The 26,837-nt window shown below is 40.7% G+C and overlaps 1 protein-coding gene across 1 annotated transcript in view; it reads right to left on the bottom strand.

The window, feature by feature from the left end:
* Positions 1-26,837, bottom strand: part of LOC143961247 (venom factor-like) — a 147,410-nt gene that overhangs the window by 54,501 nt on the left and 66,072 nt on the right. The window contains exons 16-20 of the mRNA XM_077470482.1: positions 22,411-22,485; positions 19,652-19,843; positions 17,839-17,950; positions 7,843-7,928; positions 14-153 (exon numbers count right to left, since the gene is read on the bottom strand). Coding sequence (XP_077326608.1) covers positions 14-153; positions 7,843-7,928; positions 17,839-17,950; positions 19,652-19,843; positions 22,411-22,485 — 605 coding nt within the window. The remainder of the gene's footprint in view (positions 1-13; positions 154-7,842; positions 7,929-17,838; positions 17,951-19,651; positions 19,844-22,410; positions 22,486-26,837) is intronic.

Genomic DNA, 26,837 nt, shown 5'->3' with positions numbered 1-26,837 from the left:
CTTATTCACTTACTTTGAGATCACTGTTGCCATAGTTGTAGAGAATAGCTCTTATCTCAACTTGTTCATTCCTGATCACAGCATATGGAAGTCGGAGGTCAATGAAGAAGGACAGCTGGACCGTGATATCATGTGGCTTAGATATACAGATTCCTGCCAATGAAAACACAGAAAAGCAAACATGAAAAATCTTCATTCTAAATAAAAAAACTCCTACATGTAAAAACACCATCCCATCCTAAATCACACTGTTCTTACATAAGCAATCACTATCCCCATCCATAATAATACCCGCCCTACATGAAGAAGCACCACCCCCACGCCAAATCACAGCTATTCCACATGAAAAAACACCACCCTTCCTGAATCACACCATCTCACATGCAAAAACACCATCTCATCCTAAATCACACCCATCCTACATAAGGAAACATCAATTTATCCTAAATCACACCTATTCTACATTAGTAGATACCATCCTATCCTAAATCAAACCATGCCACACGAGGAAACACCGTCTCATCCAAAATCACACCCATCCTACATGAGGAAACACCATTCACATCCTAAATCACACTTATCCTACATTAGTAGATACCATCCTATCCTAAATCAAACCATGCCACACGAGGAAACACCATCTCAATCCTAAATCACACCCATCCTACATGAGGAAACACCATTCACATCCTAAATCACACCCATCCTACATGAGGAAACACCATCTCATCCTAAATCACACCCATCCTACATATGGAAACACCATCCCATACTAAATCACAACCAGACTACGTGAGGAAATGCCATCCACATCCTAAATCACACCTATCCTACATGAGAAATCACCATATTATTCTAAATAAAACCTATCCCAACATGAGGAAACACCATATCAACCCAAAATCACACCCATCCTTTATGAGGAAACATCATCTCATCCTAAATCAAACCTATCCTACATAAGGAAACACCATCCCATCCTAAATCACACCCATACTACATGAGGAAATACCATCCACATCTTAAATCACACTCATCCTACATTAGTAGACACCATCATATTCTAAATCACGCCATTCCACACGAGGGAAACACCATGTCAATCCTAAATCACATTCATTCTACATGAGAAAAAAGCACCTCCATCCTAAATCACATCCATCTTACATAAATAAATCATACCCTCCTACAGGTAAAAACACCATCCCCATCTCAAATCACACCCATTCCACATAAAAAAAAAAAACACCATCCATCCTAAATCGCACCCATCCTACATGAGGAAACAACATCTCCATCCTAAATCGCACCCATCCTACATGAGGAAACAACATCTCCATCCTAAATCGCACCCATCCTACATGAGGAAACAACATCTCCATCCTAAATCGCACCATCCTACATGAGGAAACATCATCTCCATCCTAAATCACACGCATCTTTTATGAAGAAACAACATCTCATCCTTAATCACACCCTCCTACATAAGGAAACACCATCTCATCCTAAATCCCACCATCCTACATAAAGGTACACCATTCCCGTTCCACATCACACCCATCCTTCATGAGGAAACATCATTCCTCATCCTAAATCTCATCCATCCTACATGAGAAAAAAATCACCTCCATCCTGAATCACATCCATCTTACATGAAGAAAAACAAGCCCATCCTAAATCACACCCTCCTGCATGTAAACCATCCCAAATCATACCCATTCCACATAAAAAAAAAACACCATCAGACTAGCGGCTTTTAAAATGGTCAAACTACCCCAATTACTGAATCTTTTCAGGGCACTACCCATTCCAATCCCCCTGTCTTTCTTCACCTCTATGCAATCGATACAAGGCCATTTCATTTGGCAAAAGAGGAAATCTAGGCTTTCTCCCACCACCTTAACGTAACACAGATCAGTGGGTGGAACAGGGCTTGTTAACTTTAGAGATTATTACTCTGCTACTATTCTGACACAACCTAAAGCCTGGTTTGTTTCCAGCCCTTAAAGCGTTACTAAACCCAGTAATATGAAAATAGTTCATCTCCCCCCCCCCACAGTGCCCACAGTGCCCACAACTTATAAATCTTATTTTTACATTAAAATACTGACACTGTATACCTATTTCACTGATCTGTATACCACAATTACATGATAAACTGCAAAGTTTCTCTAGTGCTGAGAGTTCAGGAAGGAGATTTCCGCTACAGCCTGTATACACGCCCACATGTGTGATGCTAATATCAGGTGACCTGGCTATCGCTGAGAATAACTAACTGTTCTCTCCAGCATAAAAGACGCAACTGAGCATGTGCAGGTTGGCTATTGCCTGTGTGTTATCTGGCCTTCCCAAGCTATACATTGCAGGAGGAGGAGGATCTGTGCATACAGTATAAAACAGCCTTTTTACTCAATGCAGAGGATTAACCCCTTAAGTTCCACAGTGAGTATAACAAGCATGCTATGCTGCATATACAGACTGATTTTACTGTTGTAGGTTTAGTAACACTTTACTGCTTATGGAGTAGCATTGAAGCCCTCCAAGCCCCAGGACACAATCTAAAAAACTGGCTCCTCAGTGCACCCCAATTAAAAAAAGACGTTAAACTTTTCTCCCCTACCATATCTTCTACAGTAGCAGCTTTCAAATCACTCACTGCTAACACTGCTAATGAACCAAAGCCTTATAAATTACCATTACCCATCTCAGTAATCGCACTGTTGGTTCCCAACTTACACCTAAACTCATGGCAAGAGAAGGGCATATCCCATATCTCAGATCTATACTCAGACAATCTCCTCAAACCTTTTCCAACTCTGCAAAAGGAGTTTTCACTCCCCTGCCACAGATTACTTTAAATACCTACAAATAACCCACTGCCATCTCCGCAACCCCCAACTACTTAAATCTGTACTTAAAAAAGCACGGATGTTCCTATCTAACGATAAAATATCTTCCGAGGGTATCACCCTCTTTTATAATATGCTACAAAGCAAAACTTCCTTCAGCAAATTATCTCCCATGGTGAAATGGGAACAAGACTTAAACTCTCTCAGTGGATCACAATGGCGAGCGGCTTTAACCTCCATCCGCAGGGCAGCTTGCTCCTCCAATCTATGGGAACGCACCTGCAAACTCAACCTTAGGTGGTATATCACCCCTTCTCAAATTCATAAATATGACCCATCCACTCCGCCCTCAGATTGAAGAAGTTGTGGGTCCCTAGGAACCCTATACCACATACTATGGGATTGTCCTAAAGTCACCAACTTCTAGAACTACACATTTCAATTAATTCTAGAGGTCACAGGCACCCCAACAACCCTATGTGCATAACTTGTATTACTCAACATAGGTATTGATACAATACCTCAACACCTTTGTTGCATAACCACCCATGTTCTCCTAGCTGCAAGATTAACTATTGTTAAACACTTGAAATTCACTGACCAACCAACATTACATGAGATGATCAATCTAGTCCACACCCAAGGTATGTACGAATGCATGTTTGCTCCAAGTGAAGGTCGCCTCTTATTCGCTAAGAAAAACTGGTCACACTGGTTCACATGGTTCATGCGATCTTCCTATAATATTACTTAAAGTTTCTCTAACTTGTTCATATCAATATCTTGTTTATCCATCGGGAGCTTAATATAATAAGCACTTATAGACATATCGATGGTACACCACATGTATGTTTTCATTTTTCTGCCTGTTTCTTTGAATATGCTAATATTGATTGCAACCTAATATAAACGCCTCTTATGGCTGTTTTATGTTTTGTGAAATTTTTCAATAAAAAACATTGAAAGGAAAAAAAAAACACCATCCATCCTAAATCACACCCATGCATGCTACATGAGAAAACATCATCTCCATCCTAAATGACATGCTTCTTATATTAATAAACACCATATAATTTTTACTCACACCCTCCTAATTAAGGAAACACCATCTTTTCCTAAATCACACCCAACCAACATGAGGAAACACCATACTATTCTAAATCACACCCAACCAACATGAAGAAACACCATACTATTCTAAATCACACCCAACCAATATGAGGAAACACCATATTATTCTAAATCACACCCAACCAACATGAGGAAACACCATATTATTCTAAATTACACCCAACCAACATGAGGAAACGCCATACTATTCTAAATCACACCCAACCAACATGAGGAAACGCCGTATTATTCTAAATCACACCCAACCAACATGAGGAAACACCATATTATTCTAAATCACACCCAACCAACATGAGGAAACACCATATTATTCTAAATTACACCCAACCAACGTGAGGAAACGCCATACTTTTCTAAATCACACCCAACCAACATGAGGAAACGCCATATTATTCTAAATCACACCCAACCAACACGAGTAAACACCATATTATTCTAAATCACACCCAACCAACATGAGGAAACACCATATTATTCTAAATCACACCCAACCAACACGAGTAAACACCATATTATTCTAAATCACACCCAACCAACATGAGGAAACACCATATTATTCTAAATCACACCCAACCAACACGAGGAAACACCATATTATTCTAAATCACACCCAACCAACATGAGGAAACGCCATATTATTCTAAATCACACCCAACCAACACGAGGAAGCACCATATTATTCTAAATCACACCCAACCAACACGAGGAAACGCCATATTATTCTAAATTACACCCAACCAACATGAGGAAACACCATATTATTCTAAATCACACCTATCCTACATGAGGAAACAACATATCCACCCACAATCACACCCATACTTTATGAGAAAACACAATACCATCCTAAATTACAGGATCCTACATAATGATACACCATTCCCATCCTACATCACACCCATCCTTCATGAGGAAAGATCATCTTTATCCTAAATCACACCCATACTACATGAGGAAACGCCATCCCCAAAGGTAGTGGGTCAATACCTGGGTTGTTTTGGCCCCTTTACCCATTTATTCCTCCTCCTCCTCCCCTAGCAATTTGTTAATTTCTGCATACACTGTGAAAACTGTTGTTAGAAGCTAGGTGCCAGGGATGATGTAACTTCTGTGCACATGTGCAGGAGTTACTTCATCAGTGGCCACCCAATGGATGAATGGGACAATGGCAGACCTCAAAAAAAGCAGAAGAAAAGTTGGTGGCTGCCAGGGACAGACTAAGAGTAGGGCACACATATAAGGTAAATGTGCCATATTGTGCAAGTTAGAGATGTGCACAACGAAAAAATGTGTTTCTTTTCATTTTGGATTTGTTCATTAAGGTAATAATTTAATTTCATCATATTCGTTATGTTGGAATGATTCATTTTTAGAATTAATGTAATATATTCGGATTCATTTTTTTTCAATTCGATTTGAAACTAAAATCATCCAAAATTCAAAGTTATTTGAAATTCGAATTTGGGAAGATGGCTATATTTGTTCTCTTTTATTCTATTCTATTCTATTTTTTCTATTCTATTATTTTCCATTCTATTCTGTTTATTCTATTCTATGTTTTCATTTTCTGTTCTATGATATTCTATTTTTTCTATTCTATTCTGTTATTTTTTTATTCTATTCTAGCCTGTTGTGTTTTATTTTATTCTTTTGTTTTCTTTCTATGTTTCTCTTTTCTATTCTATACTATTGTATTATATTCTATTCCTTTCTAATCTATTTTTATTGTCCATTCTTTTCTTTTCTATTCTTGTCTGTCCTGTCTATACTTTTCTTTTTTCATTTCTATTCTATAAAGCAGCCCAAGTAGGAATCATCTTATTTCACTTTTTATACCTTACTGTATTTATTGCAATATGTTTGCATTTCAAATTTAAATACATTTTTGAATTTATACAGGCATACCCCACTTTTAAGTACACAATGCGGTTTATTTACTAAAGCTGGAAAGTGCAAAATCAAGCTCAATACTGCGTAGAAACCACTGAGCATCTAACACCAGCTTGTTCAATTAAGCTTTGGTAATAAAACCTGGAAGCTCATTGGTTTCTATGCAGAAGTGAGCCTGATTTTGCACTTTCTAGCTTTCGTAAATAAACTGCATTGTGCACTTAAAAGTGGGGTATGCTTGTATTCAATTTTTTTTTCAAATTCAAATTTAAATTCTTTTTTTTGATTTTGAATTTAGACAATTTGTTTCATTATAATTTATTTCCGATTCATTGAAATTCTAAATAATTAGAATTTTGTCAGAATTTTGATTCGTAAAGAAACATAGGGGGTTATTTACTAAAGGCAAATCTACTTTGCACTACAGGTGCACTTGAAAGCGCACTGAAAGAGCACTTGGAAGTAAAGTCGTAGATTCGAGGGGGACATGCAAGGAAAATAAAAAACAGCATTTTAGCTTGCACATGATTGGATGATAAAATCAGCAGAGCTTCCACTCATTTCAGATCTACCCCTTAGATTTAGAGCGACTGCACTTCCAAGTGGACTTGCCTTTAGTAAATAACCCCCATAGTATCCTACTGTAATTCGCATATTATCACAACACCCAGTACACAGAGGATTACTTCCCTTTTCCAGGGAAATAAGGTTGGATATTTGATCTTCTCAGTTCTCCTCTTTATGAGAATAATATCTATTTTGTGTCTAAAATGTTTGCTATAAATGAATTAGTCGACAAACTCACGTTGGATCCAGAGCCAGGGCTCTGTTGAAGGTCACAATTCAGTTCTTTATTCTGATTCTGCATCATGGAGGAGATGTACAGTATATAGTCTTGAAGTGTGTCCCACAATGTTTACATTTTTGGATTTATTTTAAGTGTTTCCTACATTAATTAATTAATTTATTATTTAACATGTTTCTTTTTGAAAAATGATTGTGCCCTTCAGCATCAGGGGTGAAGAGTTACCATATTTATCGGCATATAACACGCATTTTTTCCCCCTTAAAATGGGGGGAAAGTCATGGGTGCGTGTTATACGCACATCCCCACTGTCTGTGAGTATAAAATATTGAGCGCCGCCAAAAAATACCGAGCGACGCCGAAAAAGACCGAGCGCCGCCGAACAAGACCGAGCCGACTGCTTGGCTCCGCTCGTAGTCCCGCCTCCCTGCTGTTTCTGGAGCGAGCGCTGCCGAAAAAGACAGAGCCAACTGTACTGTGTACTTGCAGCCGAGCCAAGCCAAGCTTGCAGCCGAGCCAAACCGAATACACGGTAGAGTCGGCTCGGTCTTTTTCAGCAGCGCTCGCTCCAGAAACAGCAGGGAGGTGGGACTACGAGCGGAGCCGAGCAGACGGCTCGGTCTTTTTCGGCGGCGCTCTGTCTTTTTCGGCGGTGCTCACTCGGTCTGTCTCGGCGGCGGGATATTTAAACATGGGCAAGGCTGCAAACGCCGCCGGGCAAGCTGCAAATGACACTGGCAAGCTGCAAACAGCGCTGGGCAAGCTGCAATGACACTGATCATTCTGCAATGATGGACAAGGTTGCAGATGCACACTGATAAGGCTGCATTGACAGGCATTTAAATGTAAGTTTTTTTTCCTTAAACTTCCCTCCTAAAACTTTTTTCCTTAAAATGCCCTCCTAAACTTGGGGTGCGTGTTATACGCCGGTGCGTGTTATACCCCGATAAATACGGTATTTGTTTATCCTGAAAATGCAACTTGATTCTGAAGGCATACAGCTGGTGTCACCATTAGTTATAGCCAGACATTTTAAGATGTCAGGGGGGACAGCTTTTGAGCATAGAAGCAATTTTTTTTTTACATCTTCAATATTATTTTAAAAAATGTACATGGGAAAGGTATGGTAGTGCTAAAACGTCTTCTTTCTGGTATATAAAGGCTTACCTTTGTTTTCAGACAAACTCACAGCCAAAACTTCCCATGTAGTGATTGAATCTTTTAAGAAAAGGTTGAGAATCTTGGATGAAACCCTGTTTTAGAAGAAACATTTGTTTAGAACATATTTTATCCCCTTACATTTGGGAAATATAACAGAACCCAGCTTAAAAAGTGGAGAAACCCAACAATAACATCAATAAATTTTTCGTATTTGCATCATTAAATATAAATTATCTTAAGCAATGTTATCAGCCCTGCCCGGTTCACCTCTGTGAATTACAGAACCCTCCCTTCCCCATCATGTTATGAAGATGAGGAAAGGGGATTCCTTGATAGGATACAACTTTAGAAAAAACGTAATGCAGCATATTAGCCCTTAGATATGGTAGCTGCATCTATTTTCTTTTTTTTTTGCCTTTTTTTCTTTTTGTTTTTGTAATCCTGACACTACTAATCATCCTGTCCCACGGTGATGGCACTCACTCATCCTATTGTATCTATAGGGGAGTAGAGTTGTCATCCTAGAAGGGGAATTGCGTTAAGACTACATAACACCTTTTTTTTCCTCTCTTCTTCATAGCAAGTGGTTCTGTAGTGCACAATGAGACTTGGGCAGCACTTGTCACACTGATAGCTGATAACAGTGAGCACAAGCAGGACTAAAAGGGCACAGGGTGTGCTGGAAGGTAGGAAAGGGTTTAAGGGAATAATTTAAGTACATGACCTTAAGGAGCAGTGAGGAGGTTGTCATAACTTAGGGAGACCTTGAGGAGGAACAAACAGCGAGGCAAGCAATCTGACCAGTGCTCTAAAACATCAATTGCAGCCTCACTGTGCCCATCAAATGCAGCCACTGTGCCCATCAATTGCAGCCACTGTGCCACCAAATGCAGCCACTGTGCCCATCAAACAGACAACTGAACAGGGGGTGGCGGCAACCATAGATAGATTCTCCATTAGTCATAGAGGGGGGTGGCTGGAGAAAGTGGGCGGAACCCGTGCACCCTTAATGGATGCACTGCCACTGAATCTGACCCACCTGCCCACCCTCTTGGTAACAGTGTGGATATGACTATTATTAGTGATTAAGTGTGTGACGGACTGGGGTTTATATGGTCACAAAACAGACACCCCAAAGCAAAGTACATATTCATTTTTTTTTTATATTTCTAAACATGTCCCTTCTATTCTATTAATAACCAGTAGATGGCAGAGAAGGTACACAAACAGAGTCTATATAAGGCCACACACCATGTGACTGGAAATTAAACTACTTCCAGCCACAAAAAGTCAGTGGTCATATCTCATGCGGTTTGTGTGATTCTTTGCAGGTATGTACTCTAAATCGTTCCTAATCTGTATTAACCTGTGATAGAAAGATTCCTAAACATCTTGAGCAGATGCAGAAAAAGTCTCAGCAGATTTTATGCTATAGTTTTGCTGTAATTAGAAGTTTAGAACAGCATGTGTCAGAAACAAGTGAAAAGTGCATAAGAACATGAAAATACTGCATTAGTCAGAACAAATGTCTATGATAAACACTAAACCGTTCTAAATGGGTATATTTAAACCTGATTTATTGAAAATGGCATAGATTTATAGAAGCATATGTTTTCTGTTATTTAATATAAAAAAACCTATTGTATGTAAAGCTTATGTATTGCATCATACAGACATGCAATGTGCACCATCTAGTGGTTAAAAAAGAGTACTACCATGAAAATATTTGTATTAAAGCAATGCATTGCTAGTATGATTATTGCACACTTAAAATGTACCAGAGAGATAAAGATAATTATCTATAACACTGAATAACAGGGATATATATGTTATTAAATTTAGTAATGTTCATTGTTATAACTACGTTTTAAAATACTTTAGTTAAAATCGGTATTATATATATTGTTAATGTTTATAAACATGTGACTATAAAAATGTAAAAGATGTATTGTTATGTAAAAATTAAACTACTTCCAGCCATAAAGTCAGTGGTCATATCTCATGCTGTTTGTGTGATTCTTTGCAGTCCACGCCAAGCTGATCACCTTATCTCATCACGTCTACAATCATCGGCTCTCTTAATTCACATTTTGAGGCCGGTAACATTTTGGGGGCTCGTCCGGGATTCGTTGTGTTACCAGTGAAAGGGAAGCGCGAGACAAGCGTGAGCCTGCTACAGAGCTACAAGGAGAGTCCTGAGTGTCGTCTGCCTAGTGAGTGCAAGTCTTCAGATTGCAACAGAGATGGCGTCTCCTCGTCGTGCGCTGATGTGGGATATCCAGAAACAAATTCATCTGCTTAATGAAGAACAGCTGCATAGCCTCGCTATTACGCTGGAAGATGAAAGAGACGTGGACGTTCCATCAGTGACTGGTACCAACGAAATGGAACTTGTTGAATTTATTGAAGACTACTTGAGAAGTGATCAGCTGGAAAAGTTGGAAGATCAAGGTATGTCGTATCTACTCATCATCCAAGACAAGATCAATGAACTAAAACTTAACAAGGAAAGTACACCAACTGTGGACATTGCAACCGCTGCAAAAAAAATAAGTAGTGGGACTGCAAGGACTGAACAGGTATCGGAGGTGGTGAGATTAACTGATGTTGTTGCTTTATTGCCACGTAGAGAATTTAAAATGCATGGTGGTGTAATTTCAGATCATGGTTCGGACATGAGTTACAGTAGCGTGTGCAGACAAATTGACGAGGGTCTAACAGAAAAATTCCCTGAATCTGAAATTATACGCACAGTGTTGAGAATAATCAAACCTGGTAATTTTAAAGATATGTTCACTGACAAAGATGATCTTACTGTTGCTGAATTGAAAAGGTTTTTGAAGTCACATATGAGAGAACGAAGTGGTAATGAGTTATTTCAGGACCTTAGCAATGCTACCCAGAAAGAAAGAGAAACAGCACAACAATTTGTTTACAGGCTAGTGGGGTTAAAACAAAAAGTTCTGTCTACATCACAACATGATAGGCAAGAGTTTAACTATGACAAAAAACTGGTGCAAGGCATATTCCTTCATACACTGTATCAGGGACTAAATGAGAAAAATTCTAATGTTAGACGAGATATCAAGCCTTATGTGTCTGATTTGACAGTAACGGATGACTTTATCATAGAGCAAGTCACCAGATCAGTTGATGAGGAAACAGAAAGGCAGAGACGCTTAAACAGTGCTCCTAAACATAAACCTATTACTGTTCATTCATCACAGATACCAGGTAATAGTGAAAAAGACACCTTGCAAAAGAGAGTTGAGGGAGATGTTAAAGCAAATCACACTGCATTAATGGAACTAACAACACAGGTCTCTGCTCTCACAAAGAACCTGGAAAAGATGATGAAGCTAACTCCTATTGTTGGAAACCAATTGACTAAGTCACTAACCAATGTTCAAGTTCCAGATACAACTCACTGCAAGCCCAGGTGTGATGATTGCATTAAACGAGAGAGTCAGAACTGCTACCATTGTTTCTACTGTGGTTGGACAGGACACAGAGTGGTTGATTGCTTGAAGAAAAGAAGGCAGTCGGGAAACGACAGACAGTCACTGGGAAAGGGACAACCAGTGACCACCTCAAATGATCTGTCCCATGCTAAGGTAAACAGGGTATTCACCCACCGGTCAACTAGAACACTCCCAAAAGAGAATGGATTCTCCAAACAACACGTAGCACAATTAATTGGAGGAAAATGCCTACTGTCATGTCAGATGAATGGTGTACCGGTTGACATGTTGATGGATACAGGAGCTCAGGTCAGCATTGTCGGGAAGGCATGGTTAGAAAAGTTTCTACCCAGCGTCTCCATTAGGCACATACAAGATTTACTTTGTGATGACAACTTATCCATTACAGCTGCAAATGGTTCTATCATTCCATTCATCGGGTGGATTGAAGTCTGCCTGGAATTCGAAAGTAGTGGACATGGAAACTCAGCCATTTATGTGCCAATGCTGGTGAGTGACTGCTGTAATGACAATCCAATTCTTGGGTTTAATGTTATCGAAGAATTGATCAGAGAAAACCGTGACCGACCAAACAGCACCCAAAACCTGACTATCTTGCTGAGTGAAGCTATGAAAGTAAGACAGAGTGTAGCGAATAACATTGTCAATGCTGTCAGTCAAGCAACTGACCCAGGAGAAATATTCAATAGTCGTATGGTCAAAGTGGGGAAGAAGGGACTCCAGATTAAAGGAGGCAAGCTCTGTGAAGTCAAATGTAGAATTAGAGCGTGGCCGAAAGGAGGAATCATGTCATTTGAACCACTTCCCGAATATCCAGTTGAGGAAGGACTTGAACTATTTCCTTCAGTGGTAGATGTGCCAGATGGGTTCTCTAAACTGGTGAAGATACCTATACTGAACCGTGCTCAACATGACATCTACCTTCCACCCAGAACAGTATTGGGTACCATTTCTCCAGCAGCTGAGATTCTACCATTGTCTCCAAACAAAGACGATGGAAAGGGAATTGATCAGAAGAAAAGGGTGTTTCATGTAAACCAGTTGAATCAAGTGGACACTGGAAATCAGCTACCCACTAACAAATCTGTTAAGTGGCACCCACCTGTCAATTTGGAAGATCTCTCAGAAGAAGAACAGGAGATAGCGAGACAAATGTTATATGATGAATCAGATGTCTTTGCTCGAGATGAGGGAGACATAGGATGCATCCCTAACCTGAAACTGAGGATAAATCTGAAAGATGAAACTCCTGTCCAGAAACGCTACAATTCGATACCGAAACCCCTATACAAAGAAGTGAAAGAATATATCCAAAACCTTCTTGACCGAGGTTGGGTAACAAAATCTTCTTCTGCATACTCATCACCAGTTGTTTGTGTTCGAAAGAAGGACAGTAGCCTACGACTATGTGTTGACTTTAGGGAGTTAAACCGAAAGACTATCCCAGATAGACATCCACTACCCAGAATACAAGATCTGCTGGATAGCTTAGGAGGATTTACGTGGTTCTCAATCCTGGACCAGGGTAGTGCGTATCATCAAGGCTTTGTGCATGAAGACTCCAGACATCTGACGGCTTTCAGCACCCCCTGGGGACTCCTGGAGTGGAACCGTATTCCATTTGGATTAACGAATGCCCCAGCAGCTTTTCAGAGATGCATGGAGAATGTATTAGAGGGCATCAGAGACAAATGTTGTTCTCCATACTTGGATGACGTACTTTGCTACTCCAAAACTTTTCAGGAGCATGTCAATGATATTAGGCAAGTGCTTAGTCGAATGCATGAGCATGGTATCAAACTTAGACCGAAGAAGTGTGAACTCTTTAAACGACAGATTCGATACCTTGGACGAATGGTGTCAGAAGAAGGCATAAAAATTGACCCAAAAGATCTTGAAGCGGTATTACATTTGAAAAGGAAAGAACCAAAAACAGTGGGAGAAGTCAGATATTTGTTAGGATTCCTGAGCTACTACAGGTCCTTCATTCAAGATTTCTCTCGACTTGCTAAACCACTGTATGAACTTTTGCAGAACACTGAGAAAGAATCTGCTACATCCATCCCCAAAAACAATCGGAGGGAATCTACAAAGAAAAACTGGAACAAAGCACAAGTGCCATCTAAAACACTGATTCAATGGACACCCAAACATCAAGCTGTAGTATCCAGACTGGTGGACATGCTAACCAATCCACCAATTCTAGCATACCCTGATTTTGACTTACCCTTCGTCTTACACACTGATGCTTCCAATGAAGGCCTAGGTGCTGTACTATACCAACGACAAGGAGAAAAACTTAGTGTTATTGGGTTTGGCTCCAGAACATTGACTCCAGCAGAGCGCAATTACCATCTTCACTCTGGTAAACTTGAGTTTTTAGCTCTCAAGTGGGCAGTCTGTGACAAATTCAGAGATTACTTGTACTACGCTCCAACATTCACCGTTTACACAGACAACAACCCATTGACATATGTATTAAGTACTGCCAGACTGAATGCTGTGGGTCATCGCTGGGTTGGCGAGTTGGCTGATTTCCACTTCGATATCAAGTACAGGCCAGGTAAACAGAATGCAGACGCAGATACACTGTCACGATTTCCGGTGGAACTCACGAAGAATCTGAGTGAGTACACAGAGCTTGTACCATCTGAGGTTGTGTCAGCTATGTGGCAAGGGAGCAAAGCTGTTGACGAAGAAGAGGCATTATGGGTGGCTTCATTGACTCTTCACTCAGAAAGTGATGTGGCCGAAGAATTGCTGAAAGGACAGACAATCTGCCCAATGACTCAGGAGAATATCAGAGCATTACAACAAGACGATACCAACATTAGAGAAGTGGTCTGGCTTAAGGAGAACGACTGGATTCCAAACCACAAAGAAAAGGAGAGTATGACCAGCAAAACAAGACGTTTGATACATGAATGGAATAAACTCAGAGTCGATGAAGGAATCCTCTACCGATACTCTGGAACCCGAAAACAGCTAGTTCTACCAGAAAAGTTAAAACCATTGGTCTTAAGAAATCTTCATGATGACATGGGTCACATTGGTACTGACAAGGTAACCCACCTAGCACGTGAACGATTTTACTGGCCATTTATGCAAAGAGACATTGATGAATATGTGCTGAAGAAGTGCAGCTGCATCAAACGAAAGCGTCCAAATATCACCGAAAGAGCACCTATGGGTTCGATTACTACCAGTTCACCTTTGGAGTTAGTATCCATTGATTATCTTCACTTGGAGAAAAGCAAAGGAGGATATGAGTATATACTTGTAATAGTTGACCATTTCACACGCTTTGCACAAGCGTATCCAACTAAGAACAAATCTGGAAAAACGGCGGCAGAAAAGATCTTTCAAGATTTCATACCACGTTTTGGCTATCCAGAGAAACTCCACCATGACCAAGGAAGAGAATTTGAAAACAACTTATTTCAGACATTGCAACGATTGGCAGGGATTTCTCATTCAAGAACTACTCCATACCATCCACAGGGTAACCCAGTGGAGAGACTGAACCGTACTTTGTTACAGATGCTTCGCACCTTAGAGGAAGAGAAAAAGTCAGATTGGAAAGAACATCTTCCACATATGGTTCATGCATACAATTGCACCAGGCATGAAGCCACAGGATACTCGCCATTCTTTCTATTGTATGGAAGATCTCCTCGTTTGCCAATTGACCTAATGCTCAACCTAAATTTGGAAAAGGAATCAGAAAGTCAACCAACATTTACTCAGAAATGGGCATCTAGAATGCAAGAAGCTTACAAAATCGCATCCGAGAATAGCAAAAAATCATCTGCTAAAGGGAAGAAGTACTATGACAAAAAGATAAAAGGAGCACCTCTTCAACCGGATGATCGGGTCTTAGTACGAAATCTCTCTGAAAGAGGAGGACCTGGTAAACTTCGTTCATATTGGGAAGAATCAGTACACAAAGTGGTAGAAAGAATCAAAGATGGGCCTGTGTACAAAATTCAGCCTGAAAGTGGTAAAAAGACTATTCGAGTACTGCACAGAAATCTTTTACTACCAGTAAATGACCTACCAATTGAAGAACACATTCCAAGAGTACCGATGAAACAAAGACAATCAAGTAACAGAAAGGATACCAGAATGGATGTGGACCAGGAGGTGGAATGTTCAGATGAAGAAAGATGGTATTATCCTTATATACCAGAGACTACAGAAAGTCATGATCGTGTTGTGTCTCAACAAAACTCTCAAAACGTACAGAAAATCCCATTAAGAGTTTCTGCTGAAGAGTTCTATCCTACAACTACCACACCCAATCTTGAACAAGAACAAAATGATGGAACAGTAGTTGGCGACCAAATCTGGGCTACAGACATGGTGGGACTAGACACTGCAGAATTACCCTCATTAAGTCAAGACTTACCTGTCAACCAAGATATGCAAATGGAGAAAGATGTTGATGGAGAAGACTCAACTCCTGTCAGAAGATCTACCAGACAAGTTAAGCCTAAAGAGATCTTTACATATGACACACTAGGTCAGCCAAGATACAGACCAAGTCAGGTTCACACCATACAAACTCCTACAATGCTAGCTACTCCCAGGACATGCCAGGTAGTTAACGTAGCTCCTTGGTGGCAACAAGTACCTATTTGGGTTACTTAAATCACTAAATAGTGTTCAGATACCAATTGAGTTTAATGTCGGGAGCCATTAACTGAAGGAGGGGAGAGTGTGACGGACTGGGGTTTATATGGTCACAAAACAGACACCCCAAAGCAAAGTACATATTCATTTTTTTTTTATATTTCTAAACATGTCCCTTCTATTCTATTAATAACCAGTAGATGGCAGAGAAGGTACACAAACAGAGTCTATATAAGGCCACACACCATGTGACTGGAAATTAAACTACTTCCAGCCATAAAGTCAGTGGTCATATCTCATGCGGTTTGTGTGATTCTTTGCAGGTATGTACTCTAAATCGTTCCTAATCTGTATTAACCTGTGATAGAAAGATTCCTAAACATCTTGAGCAGATGCAGAAAAAGTCTCAGCAGATTTTATGCTATAGTTTTGCTGTAATTAGAAGTTTAGAACAGCATGTGTCAGAAACAAGTGAAAAGTGCATTAGAACATGAAAATACTGCATTAGTCAGAACAAATGTCTATGATAAACACTAAACCGTTCTAAATGGGTATATTTAAACCTGATTTATTGAAAATGGCATAGATTTATAGAAGCATATGTTTTCTGTTATTTAATATAAAAAAACCTATTGTATGTAAAGCTTATGTATTGCATCATACAGACATGCAATGTGCACCATCTAGTGGTTAAAAAAGAGTACTACCATGAAAATATTTGTATTAAAGCAATGCATTGCTAGTATGATTATTGCACACTTAAAATGTACCAGAGAGATAAAGATAATTATCTATAACACTGAATAACAGGGATATATATGTTATTAAATTTAGTAATGTTCATTGTTATAACTACGTTTTAAAATACTTTAGTTAAAATCGGTATTATATATATTGTTAATGTTTATAAACATGTGACTATAAAAATGTAAAAGATGTATTGTTATGTAAAAATTAAACTACTTCCAGCCATAAAGTCAGTGGTCATATCTCATGCTGTTTGTGTGATTCTTTGCAGTCCACGCCAAGCTGATCACCTTATCTCATCACGTCTACAATCATCGGCTCTCTTAATTCACATTTTGAGGCCGGTAACAAGTGCATATATTTGAGGAATTGAGGTATAGGAAGAGGATAGGAGACTTGTGGGGTTTGTTGTAATTTTGTCATAGCACCAGAATGGTGGTGGCCAGTATAGGTTTGTGGCTGGCTGTATCCTGTTCCTTTGGATTCATCTGCAAATGGGGTAACCCATCTTTGCAGGTTCTTTCCTTTGAGGATTTACCAATCCAGAGAGTACTGAAAATCAGTTGTCTCCAACCAGACTATCCTGGAACCCTTCATCTTGCACAGGTTAGAACCCCTGTTCCATGACCTCCATTACCTTCTGGATGTCTCCTAGCAGGCCTCAGACCCCAGTAATCAGTTTCCACGTGATGCTGGCTGCTGGGAAGGTATTTAGGTACTCCCCTTTTAGTGCCTTTTGTGCACCCACTGGGGGACACTGGAATTACAACCCTCCACCCAGGGAACCATAGTGCCACCAGCAGGTGATCCAGGACATGACACCCTGAGTGCTCAACAAGGTCTTCAAACCATCCTCTTAAAGGCACTGCAAACTCATAGCGGGGAAATATACCTGCTGTCCTGGGACCCATTCCTGACATCCAGTACACCACATTGGGTGGCGTTTTCAATGATCTGTTCTCAAAAAGATACTGTCCAAGAAAAAACTTTTACGCAAATAAGGGTAGTTCATTGTTAGGGGTTACTTTAACCTTTTTCCTTGCTGACATGTTAAATTCAAACATAAGTCAATGCTTTACTAAGTATTTACAACCATTTGATATACCAGCCTTATGAATATATCTCAAGGGCCTTCACTCACCCATTAGCATCTGGTGCTTCATTCATTGTTTCTATCTTCCACAAAAAGCTCTCTACAAATTCCGACCTGGAGATTATGTCAGCATCATCAATGTAATCAAGGTCCGCATCACCTGAAAAAAAAAAAAAAAAAAGATTTCACAACTATTTTTATCAGTTATTTATTATATAAATTGATAACTCTACTGTCTGGTGCAAGCTCCAGAAATATCTTAGTTGAGTCTTTAGTGAAAGCTGTATGGCTGTATTTAGGAGTAGGAAGCCTAAAAAAGAATTGAAGGCAGCCAACACATATAATGGTTGGTAAGCCACAATATACTTGGGGGAGGAGGGCAGACGTTAACATTTTTACAATTGCCTCCTCTCCCCTCCCCTAACCACACATCTAAAGGGGCCTTACTCACCTCAGAGGCAGATATTGCTCAAGGAATCATTAGCAACCTCTGAAGGAACCCTAGTGTTTCAGAGAACCCTGGTAGAAAAAGGCTGACATAGTTAATATCAGCGGATTGTATTTTTACTGATCATAGCAGCGCTGATATTATGTGTATCCAGAGAAGCCACTTCTTCCTCTGTCAGCTATAGACCTATAGAACCTAATGGCAAACCCAGCCTTTAAGGAAGAAAAGCCAGGAGGTCTAGTTCAGATCTTGGCTGTTACAAATAGGACCGGAGATATCTTCTTCTTGAGATCACAGACAGCAATATAGACCTAGTGAAGGATTAAATACTGCCTAACTTCATATAGAACAGAGAAAAAATATATATATTTTTGGTTCCACTTCCTCATTTAATAGTATTATTCCTAAATTTTAAAACATTTATATATGTTTCACGATAATTAAAGCCCAATTGAAGCCACTGTAAAAACCATTCAATCAGGGAGATGTTGTACAAATAGCCTATTTTAATAGATTCACCTTTACTTTACTGTTGCACAATGTGTCTAAACATGACTATGTAGTCGAGTAGACATCAGAGAGTGGACCTGCTGTCCACTGCACTTTAACTGGCTAGGTCAGACACGACCTGAAAAAAAAAGACTATGAGAGGTGTAACCATTATTCAGCTATGCCAGCAGAAAGAAAAGAGTAAGAAAGCAGCCATTTTCAATCAAAGTTATGTGGAACCCCAGGGTTCCTTTAAAGGTTGCTAGGGGTTCCTTTGCTGTTGCTGATTGCCCTTCCATCTGCATAGTTTCCGGGCCAATGCTATGTGGCAAAACCAACAGCATGACCCAATCATTTTTTTAACAGTCCGTAAGGGTGGCATTTTGACCACCACTGTAAAAATTGCATTCTTCCTACTGACTCCCAATGTAAGGGGGCATTTTCCCCACTGACTCCAGATAAATTGTTTTAGAAGGAGATCACCAAGACCAGAAAATTATTTCAAGAATATAAAAATGCAAATTTTTGTTAAAAATTATAACATTCAGGGATACAGCAAAAAAAAAAAAAAAAAAGTGTGAGACTTCAATTGGGCTTTTATTAATTATTCTGTGGATGAATGTCGCACAATTTCATACAGGCTGGATGAATTTTCCCCGCATTTTTTGAAATCTAATAATTTCTATGATTGCCTGCTCCACCCAGAGGCCAAAATGTTAAACAGTTAACCGGATTACTCCAATAACAAATTATACCGCATTTTGGCCGCTAGATGGAGCTGATGATCATAGGCTCTAATCAATAACAGAAAATACAGGGAAAAGCCTGCACAAATGTGTGTGATATTCACCCAACAAATGTTTTATAATCAGAACCTATGGTGATAGAAGGAAGTGTTTCTTTCTCTGTATAGTGTGACCGTACTTCTTTCAAGAGTGTTTTTTACGTTCTCGGATTCTCTTATCTTCTCGATGTGCCTACAGCACTCCAGGAAGGCGTTAATGCACTTTTGTCCATCTACAATGTTTCTAGAACGCCGCTCACAGCTGATCTTCATGGGTAAGGTTCTCATGCCATCTTCACAGCATGTCTTCTCAAGACCTTCATAGTCCAATGCTGCAAAAATAGATAGGAAAAGGGTGTTACAGCAACCTTTTTAATGTCAATATCTCCTGTTTTAGTTGACCCAAACTCTGTTCATGGTTTGAACAAAAACAGCCAGAAGAACATATTCTAAAGCCCCATACACACTATCATTTTTTTCTGCTGAGTTTTTCCTTCAGGTTTACCAAACCCATGTAGTACAAGGGCCTGCCTGATTGCATACAAATTTAAACTAAGGTTTGACCTCATATTATATGGTTTTGGTAAATCTGAAGGAAAAACTCTTAGCCTCTGATCGCCAACCAACCTCCCTTCATTGGCCTGAAGGACCCCCAAGCAGCAGGATTCACTTTTTTCATACTTACCTTTTTCAACTTCTTCTTTGCCTGTTGTCTGGGTGCTCCTCTGATGATGCAGAGTGCAATGCTGTCAGAATGATGTGCAGCTCTCTGCATCAATACACTGTAAATGAAGGACATTTTAGGAAGTAGTTCCATGGTAATCTTCTGGGTTGAAGGACACAGTGGGGGAGACTTACTAAAGCTGGAGCACTCAAAATCTGGTGCAGCTGTGCATGGTAGCCAATCAGCTTCTAACTTCAGCTTGTTTAATTAAGCTTTGACAATAAAACCTGGAAGCTGATTGGTTTTCGTTGCAGAGCTGCACCATATTTTGTACTCTATGGTTTTAGTAAATCCCTGCCAGAGTATCATTTAACCCAGGCAAATGAGAAAACCTTGTGGCGACAAGGAGGTACTGCGAGGCACAGCTCCAGATTGAAGGTATTGCGTTTATTTTATATTTTAGGAAAGTGGAAAAATAGTGCCGGACCTGTAGGTTTATCTCACTGGTATTGCTATCTTAAAGTATGGTTGTTAATGTACAACTTCAGGCAGCTTCCATACACCAGGGGATCTCAACAGTCTCCTTGGCTTGTAGTGTAATGTAACAAAAATGGAAACTGAAGAGCCACACCACTGCTAAAAGGTTTACATATAACTTTATACTGATAAAAGTCAGGGGGACAATCCAAAAATATAGCCAATGCTTTTTGGGGGTCCAAGAGCACCCCATTCATCAGGGCTTGATTGACAACAAACAAGCTGCTGAAAAGCCTATGCTTATAATTCACACTGGAAAAAATAAAATTTTCTGTTCAGTTCACTACCTTTTGTGGATTTTACCTCTTACTTTTCTCAAAATAAATTGTCTGCGGATTGGATCGGGTGACGACAGACTCTGCGGTCCTTCATCATCTGCTCTCCCATAGAGACTGCTCTCCCATAGAGACAGATCCATCTCTGCACAGTGTGCAGAGACGGATCTGTCATCTTCCTGCTGAGCAAGCGGATATTCACGGGGCGGATCCATGATGATCAGCCCCGTGTGGAAAAGCCCAAAATGATCTCATATGTTTCTCAAACTGTCCTCAAATTGGAGCTGAATGCACCTGAAAGCAACCTGCATTTTCCCTGTAGGGATGAGCCGAACACCCCCCCCCAGTTCGGTTCGCAGCAGAACATTTGAACAGCAAAAAATTTGTTAGAACACGTGAACACTGTTAAAGTTTATGGGACATGAACATGAATAATCAAAAGTGCTCATTTAAAAAAAATTATATATGCAAGTTATTGTTATAAAAAGTGTTTGGGGACCTGGGTCCTGCCCCAGGAGACATGTATCAATGCAAAAAAAGTTTTAAAAATTTACGTTTTTTTGGGAGCAGTAATTTTAATAATGCTTAAAGTGAAACAATAAAAGTGAAATATTCCTTTAAATTTCATATCTGGGGGGTGTCTATAGTATGCCTGTAAAGGGGCACATGTTTCCCGTGTTTAGAACAGTCCGAGAGAATTACATTTCTAAAGGAAAAAAAGTAATTTAAAAGTACTCACGGCTATAATGAATTCATAAATATGCATGAAGGTGATTGAAAAAAACGGCATGGGATTCCTCCACAGTCCATTACCAGGCCCTTTGGGTCTGGTATTAGTATTAAGGGGAACCCCGAACCAAAATTTTTATTGTTTCACATTAAGCATTATTAAAATCACTGCTCCTGAAAAAACTTCAGTTTTAAAACTTTTTTTGCATTGATACATGTCCCCTGGGGCAGGACTCAGGTCCCCAAACACTTTTTATGAAAATACCATACATATAAGCCTTTAAAATTATCACTTTTGATTTCTCCCATAGATTTTTAAAGGGTGTTCCACGGCTTTTGAATTTGCCAAGAACACCCCAAATTGTTCGCTATTCGGCATCATCCCTATTTCCCTGTCAATACAAGCCCTAATACAGAACTAAAAGGGTCACCTCAACAGCCACACATCCCTTATTGGTGGGCCAATCTGAAGTTTCAATCAGACAACGGTAGCGGCAAAGCACAGAGCCTCTGCTGTGCTATTTAGTTAACTCATAGTGCTTTGGTAATCCTTTGTCATGTTTTTTATGATTTATTTGCAAAACAATCATTTTATACATAGCTTAAAAAGGAAAAAAATACAGAACATAAGTTTAAAAATATACAAACCTTCAAAAAGCACGTAAAATGAACCTGACCGAAAACCAAGTTTTACCTTTAGAGTTTTTCGTTTGAATTAATAATGCTGTGTCACGTCGCCTGCGCTTAAATCTTGCTTGGCACAAAGGTTCTATTGAGGAAAAGAAAAATAGGTAAAAATGTTTTAAGTATACTCCAAAAAATTTTTTAGAAAGACACAGGTGTCCAGATGAGGTCTTACTAAAGATTTGTACAGGGGCATAATTATATCTCTCTCTCTGCAGTCCATACCTCTCTTAATACAAGAAAATACTTTGTTCACTTTGGAAACCCCAGCTTGGCATTGCATGCTATTATTAAACTTATGATCTACCAAAACCCCCAGATCCTTCTCCACCATTTATTCCCCCAGTTGTTCTCCTCCTAGTATGTATGATGCATGCATATTCTTAGCCCCCAAGTGCATAACTTTACATTTATCAACATTAAACCTCATTTGCCAAACAGTTGCCCAATTGGACAGAGCATTGAGGTTGGCTGGTATGTTGGAGACATCCTGTAAGGATGTTATTCCATTGCATAGGGAGCCTCTAAGCCCCTCTCTCAGTACAAGCAGTTTTTATCTAAAATATAAGCTGCTGCATATTTAAAAAAAAAAAAAAACATTATTTTAAACCCACTACGCTATAAGGATACCTTTTTGCATGAGACCATATACAGATGGAACCGCAATCTTAGAAGGCCATACACCATGCTATGGACAAAATCCCAGGACATCAGGAGGTGCACAGGAGTAGGAGTATAGAGGAACCCAGTTTTTTATGCCCCAGCAAGAGGAAAGTTCAATTTGACCTGGTATGAGAGGTCAAATGGTGAGGTGAGCGCATTAGCTGAAAGTCGGAGGGAGTCACTGAAGCACCAGCACAATATTGTAGAAAATGTATTTATTTTAATTCACCATGAACTATATCTCATTTTCTAACTTAAAGGACATTTTCTGAGAGTTGCAATTTGTTTTAGCTGCTCACTGTGTGTTTAATCTATTTCACTTTTACTATAAAACTGGATGTGTCATATAGACTAGTGGTTCTCAACCCTGTCCTCGAGTAGCCCCCAACAGGCCATATTTGCAAGGTTTCCTTTATCTTGCACAGGTACTTTAAATCAGTCAATGGCTTGATATTTTGGACAGCTATTTAATCTAAGGCCGCGTACACACGGGCGGACTGTTCGCCCAACTTTGTCCGCTGAACAGTGTTTCAGCGGACAGTCCGCTCGTGTGTGGGCTTCAGCGGACTGTTTCAGCGGACATTCTGACGAACAAAGTTTTTCGGAATTTCCGTAAGACAGTCCACTGAAACTTGGTTTCAGCGGACAGTCCGCTCGTGTGTAGGCTTGTTCGACAAACTAAGTTTCGCACATGCTCAGAAAGGATTTACACGGCGAAGGTTGCATTGCAGTGTATTGGACGTCGTATTTCTCGTCCCGTCGTACGTGCCGTTCACGTCATCGCGCACGCTTTCAGCGGACTGTTCGTTCATCGTGTGTGGTCAAGTCCGTTCATGCAAATTTTGAGCGGACTGTTTGTCGGATTGTTTGACGAACTAAGTTGGGCGAATAGTCCGCCCGTGTGTACGCGGCCTAAGAGAAATTCCCAAAACATGGCCTGTTGGGGGTACTTGATGACAGGGTTGAGAACCACTGGTCTACACTTTTACTTCTGATATAGAAGATCATATATATAAGCAATATTTTGGGGACGTTTAGAATATTGTCTTTACATGTATCACTATTGCACTTTATATAGAAATTAACTATATGATATGTCAGTTTTGTTATCAACACAATGCACGTATAAGGGGGTAGGTGCAGCAACAATTATTAACTTGGTTTTTATAGACTCACATTGTGGGAACACAATTTGGTTGCCTGCAGCTACAACACACACCAAATTAAGGTAGAGTGGGATAACACATTCTTCCCCTTAAGCTGCATAGCAAACACTGAAATGGTACTTTTAATCCCAGACCCTATATCATTTATACAGATATTAAAAATTAAGTGTCCCAACACTAAACCTTGGGGTACACCACTAAAAAACCTAGACCATTCAGAGTCATTCAGAATCATTAACCACTACTCTCTGAATTCGGTCTTTTAGGCCCAAATTCAACATATTTTTTCCCAATCCTGCAGACTTTACCTTACACATTAGCTGTGTGTGAGATCACTTCCCTCATAGAGATAGACATTGCCACCTTTACGTTTTACCCTGTCTTTACAATAGAGGGTATAGTCATGAATATTAATAGCCCAGTCGTGTAAAGAATGAAGCTAAGATTCAGCAATACCAACTAACCACTTGCAGACCAGCCACCATACATTTACTGTGGCAGGTCTTCTCTCTTGCGCGAACCAATGTACCTGTACGTTGGTCTGTGCATGTGAAACTGCGCGTTCCACTGGCAGCATGCTTGCATGCCTATTGTGAGCCAGGGTATGTCCACCGGTGACCCACGAATGCCTCATACAGAGGCAAATCGGGGAACTGCCTTTGTAAACAAGGAGATTCCCTGTTCTGACAGGGAATCACTGGGTGAGCTGATCTCCTCATTTTTGATCGACTGTAAATCGTCTGCTATACCATTATATTTCTTGCTTTGTTTACTTTGTTATGTGTAAATATTTGATTTACTTTATAGACTATCCTCCTGAAGAAGGAGTTCGCCACGAAACCGGTAGAGGAAATTTTCTATACCCCTCTTCAACAGAGACCTTACGGGGGAACCCATCGGTAGTTTGTTAAACTGTGGTGAATATGATTTTAACATTATTGATGTGTTTCTGTACAATTTTTTGTCTTTATTAACCAGTTGCCGACCGCCGCACGCCGATGTACGTCGGTAGAATGGCACGGGCAGGCATAAGGACATACATGTACGTCCCTTGCCTCCCGCGGGTCGGGGGCCCAGACGGGCCCCCGCCCGGTGCCTGCGGCGGTCGGTTTTCGTCCGGGAGCGATCCGGGACGAGGGGGCGGCCATTCATTCATGGCCACCCCCTCGCGATCGCTTCCGACGAATAGAATTCCCCGGTGACATCACTTCCTCTCCTGTAATGTAAACACAGGAGAGGAAGTGATGTATTCTCTCCTCCGTGTCGGTATTTTTCGTTCCGACACGGAGGAGAGCGGATCGGTGAGTTGCACCAACACTCTACACACACAGTAGAACATGCCAGGCACACTTTTGCATTGGTGTCATTTGTGACTGTAATAACTGTTAGGGCAGTTAGGGTTAGCCCCCTTTAGTTCTAATGTACCCCCCTAACCCCCCCAATAAAGGTTTAACCCCGTGATCACCCCCCGTCGCCAGTGTCACTAAGGCTGGGTTCACATTGCAGTGGTTTATGAGAACGAATGTGATTCGCACCGCACTGCAGTGCAAATCACATCCGATCTCTGTGCGATTCGAGTTCAGCCATTCGCCGCACCCGCCGCACCCGCCACACCCGCCGCACCCGCCGCTAATTCACACGGGACCCTTTTTTTGGCCCGCAGCAGAATCGGATCGAGTTTGCAGATCGCACTGCGATATGCGAACTGATCTGGGGGTGTCAGTAACATTTCACTGACACTCCCAGCAGTTCGCATAGGGCAGTGTGAACTGCCGCCGGGAGGCATGCGATGCGGGAACCCGCCGCGGATTTGCGGCGTTTCCGCATCGCTCCAGTGTGAACCCAGCCTAATAAGCGATCATTTTTCTGATCGCCGTATTAGTGTCACAGGTGACGCTAGTTAGGCAGGTAGGTATTTAGGTTCGCCGCAGCTTTTTATAGCGCCAGGGACCCCCATATACTACCGCATAAAGCCCCCTGATTGCCCCCTAGTTAACCCTTTCACCAGTGATCACCATATAACTGTTACAGGTGACGCTGGTTGGTTAGTTATTTTTTTATAGTTTCAGGGCACCCGCCATTTATTACCTAATAAAGGTTTAACCCCCTGATCACCCGGCGGGTGTCATTTGTGACTAATAACTGTTAGGGCAGTTAGGGTTAGCCCCCTTTAGTTCTAAGGTACCCCCCTAACCCCCCCAATAAAGGTTTAACCCCGTGATCACCCCCCGTCGCCAGTGTCACTAAGGCTGGGTTCACATTGCAGCGGTTTATGAGAACGGATGTGATTCGCACCGCACTGCAGTGCAAATCACATCCGATCTCTGTGCGATTCGAGTTCAGCCATTCGCCGCACCCGCCGCAAATTCGCACGGGACCCTTTTTTTGGCCCGCAGCAGAATCGGATCGCATGGGTGTTCACACCATGCGATCCGAGTTTGCAGATCGCACTGCGATATGCGAACTGATCTGGGGGTGTCAGTAACATTTCACTGACACTCCCAGCAGTTCGCATAGGGCAGTGTGAACTGCCGCCGGGAGGCATGCGATGCGGGAACCCGCCGCGCATTCGTGGCGTTCCCGCATCGCTCCAGTGTGAACCCAGCCT

The sequence above is a fragment of the Lithobates pipiens genome, unplaced genomic scaffold (assembly GCF_037356315.1).
Source record: "Lithobates pipiens isolate NorthernLeopardFrog02 unplaced genomic scaffold, aLitPip1_a1.2 Scaffold_8, whole genome shotgun sequence".
Classification (NCBI taxonomy): domain Eukaryota; kingdom Metazoa; phylum Chordata; class Amphibia; order Anura; family Ranidae; genus Lithobates; species Lithobates pipiens.
Note: the sequence above shows the minus strand (reverse complement) of the source record. Positions and strands in the feature narration are given on the sequence as shown.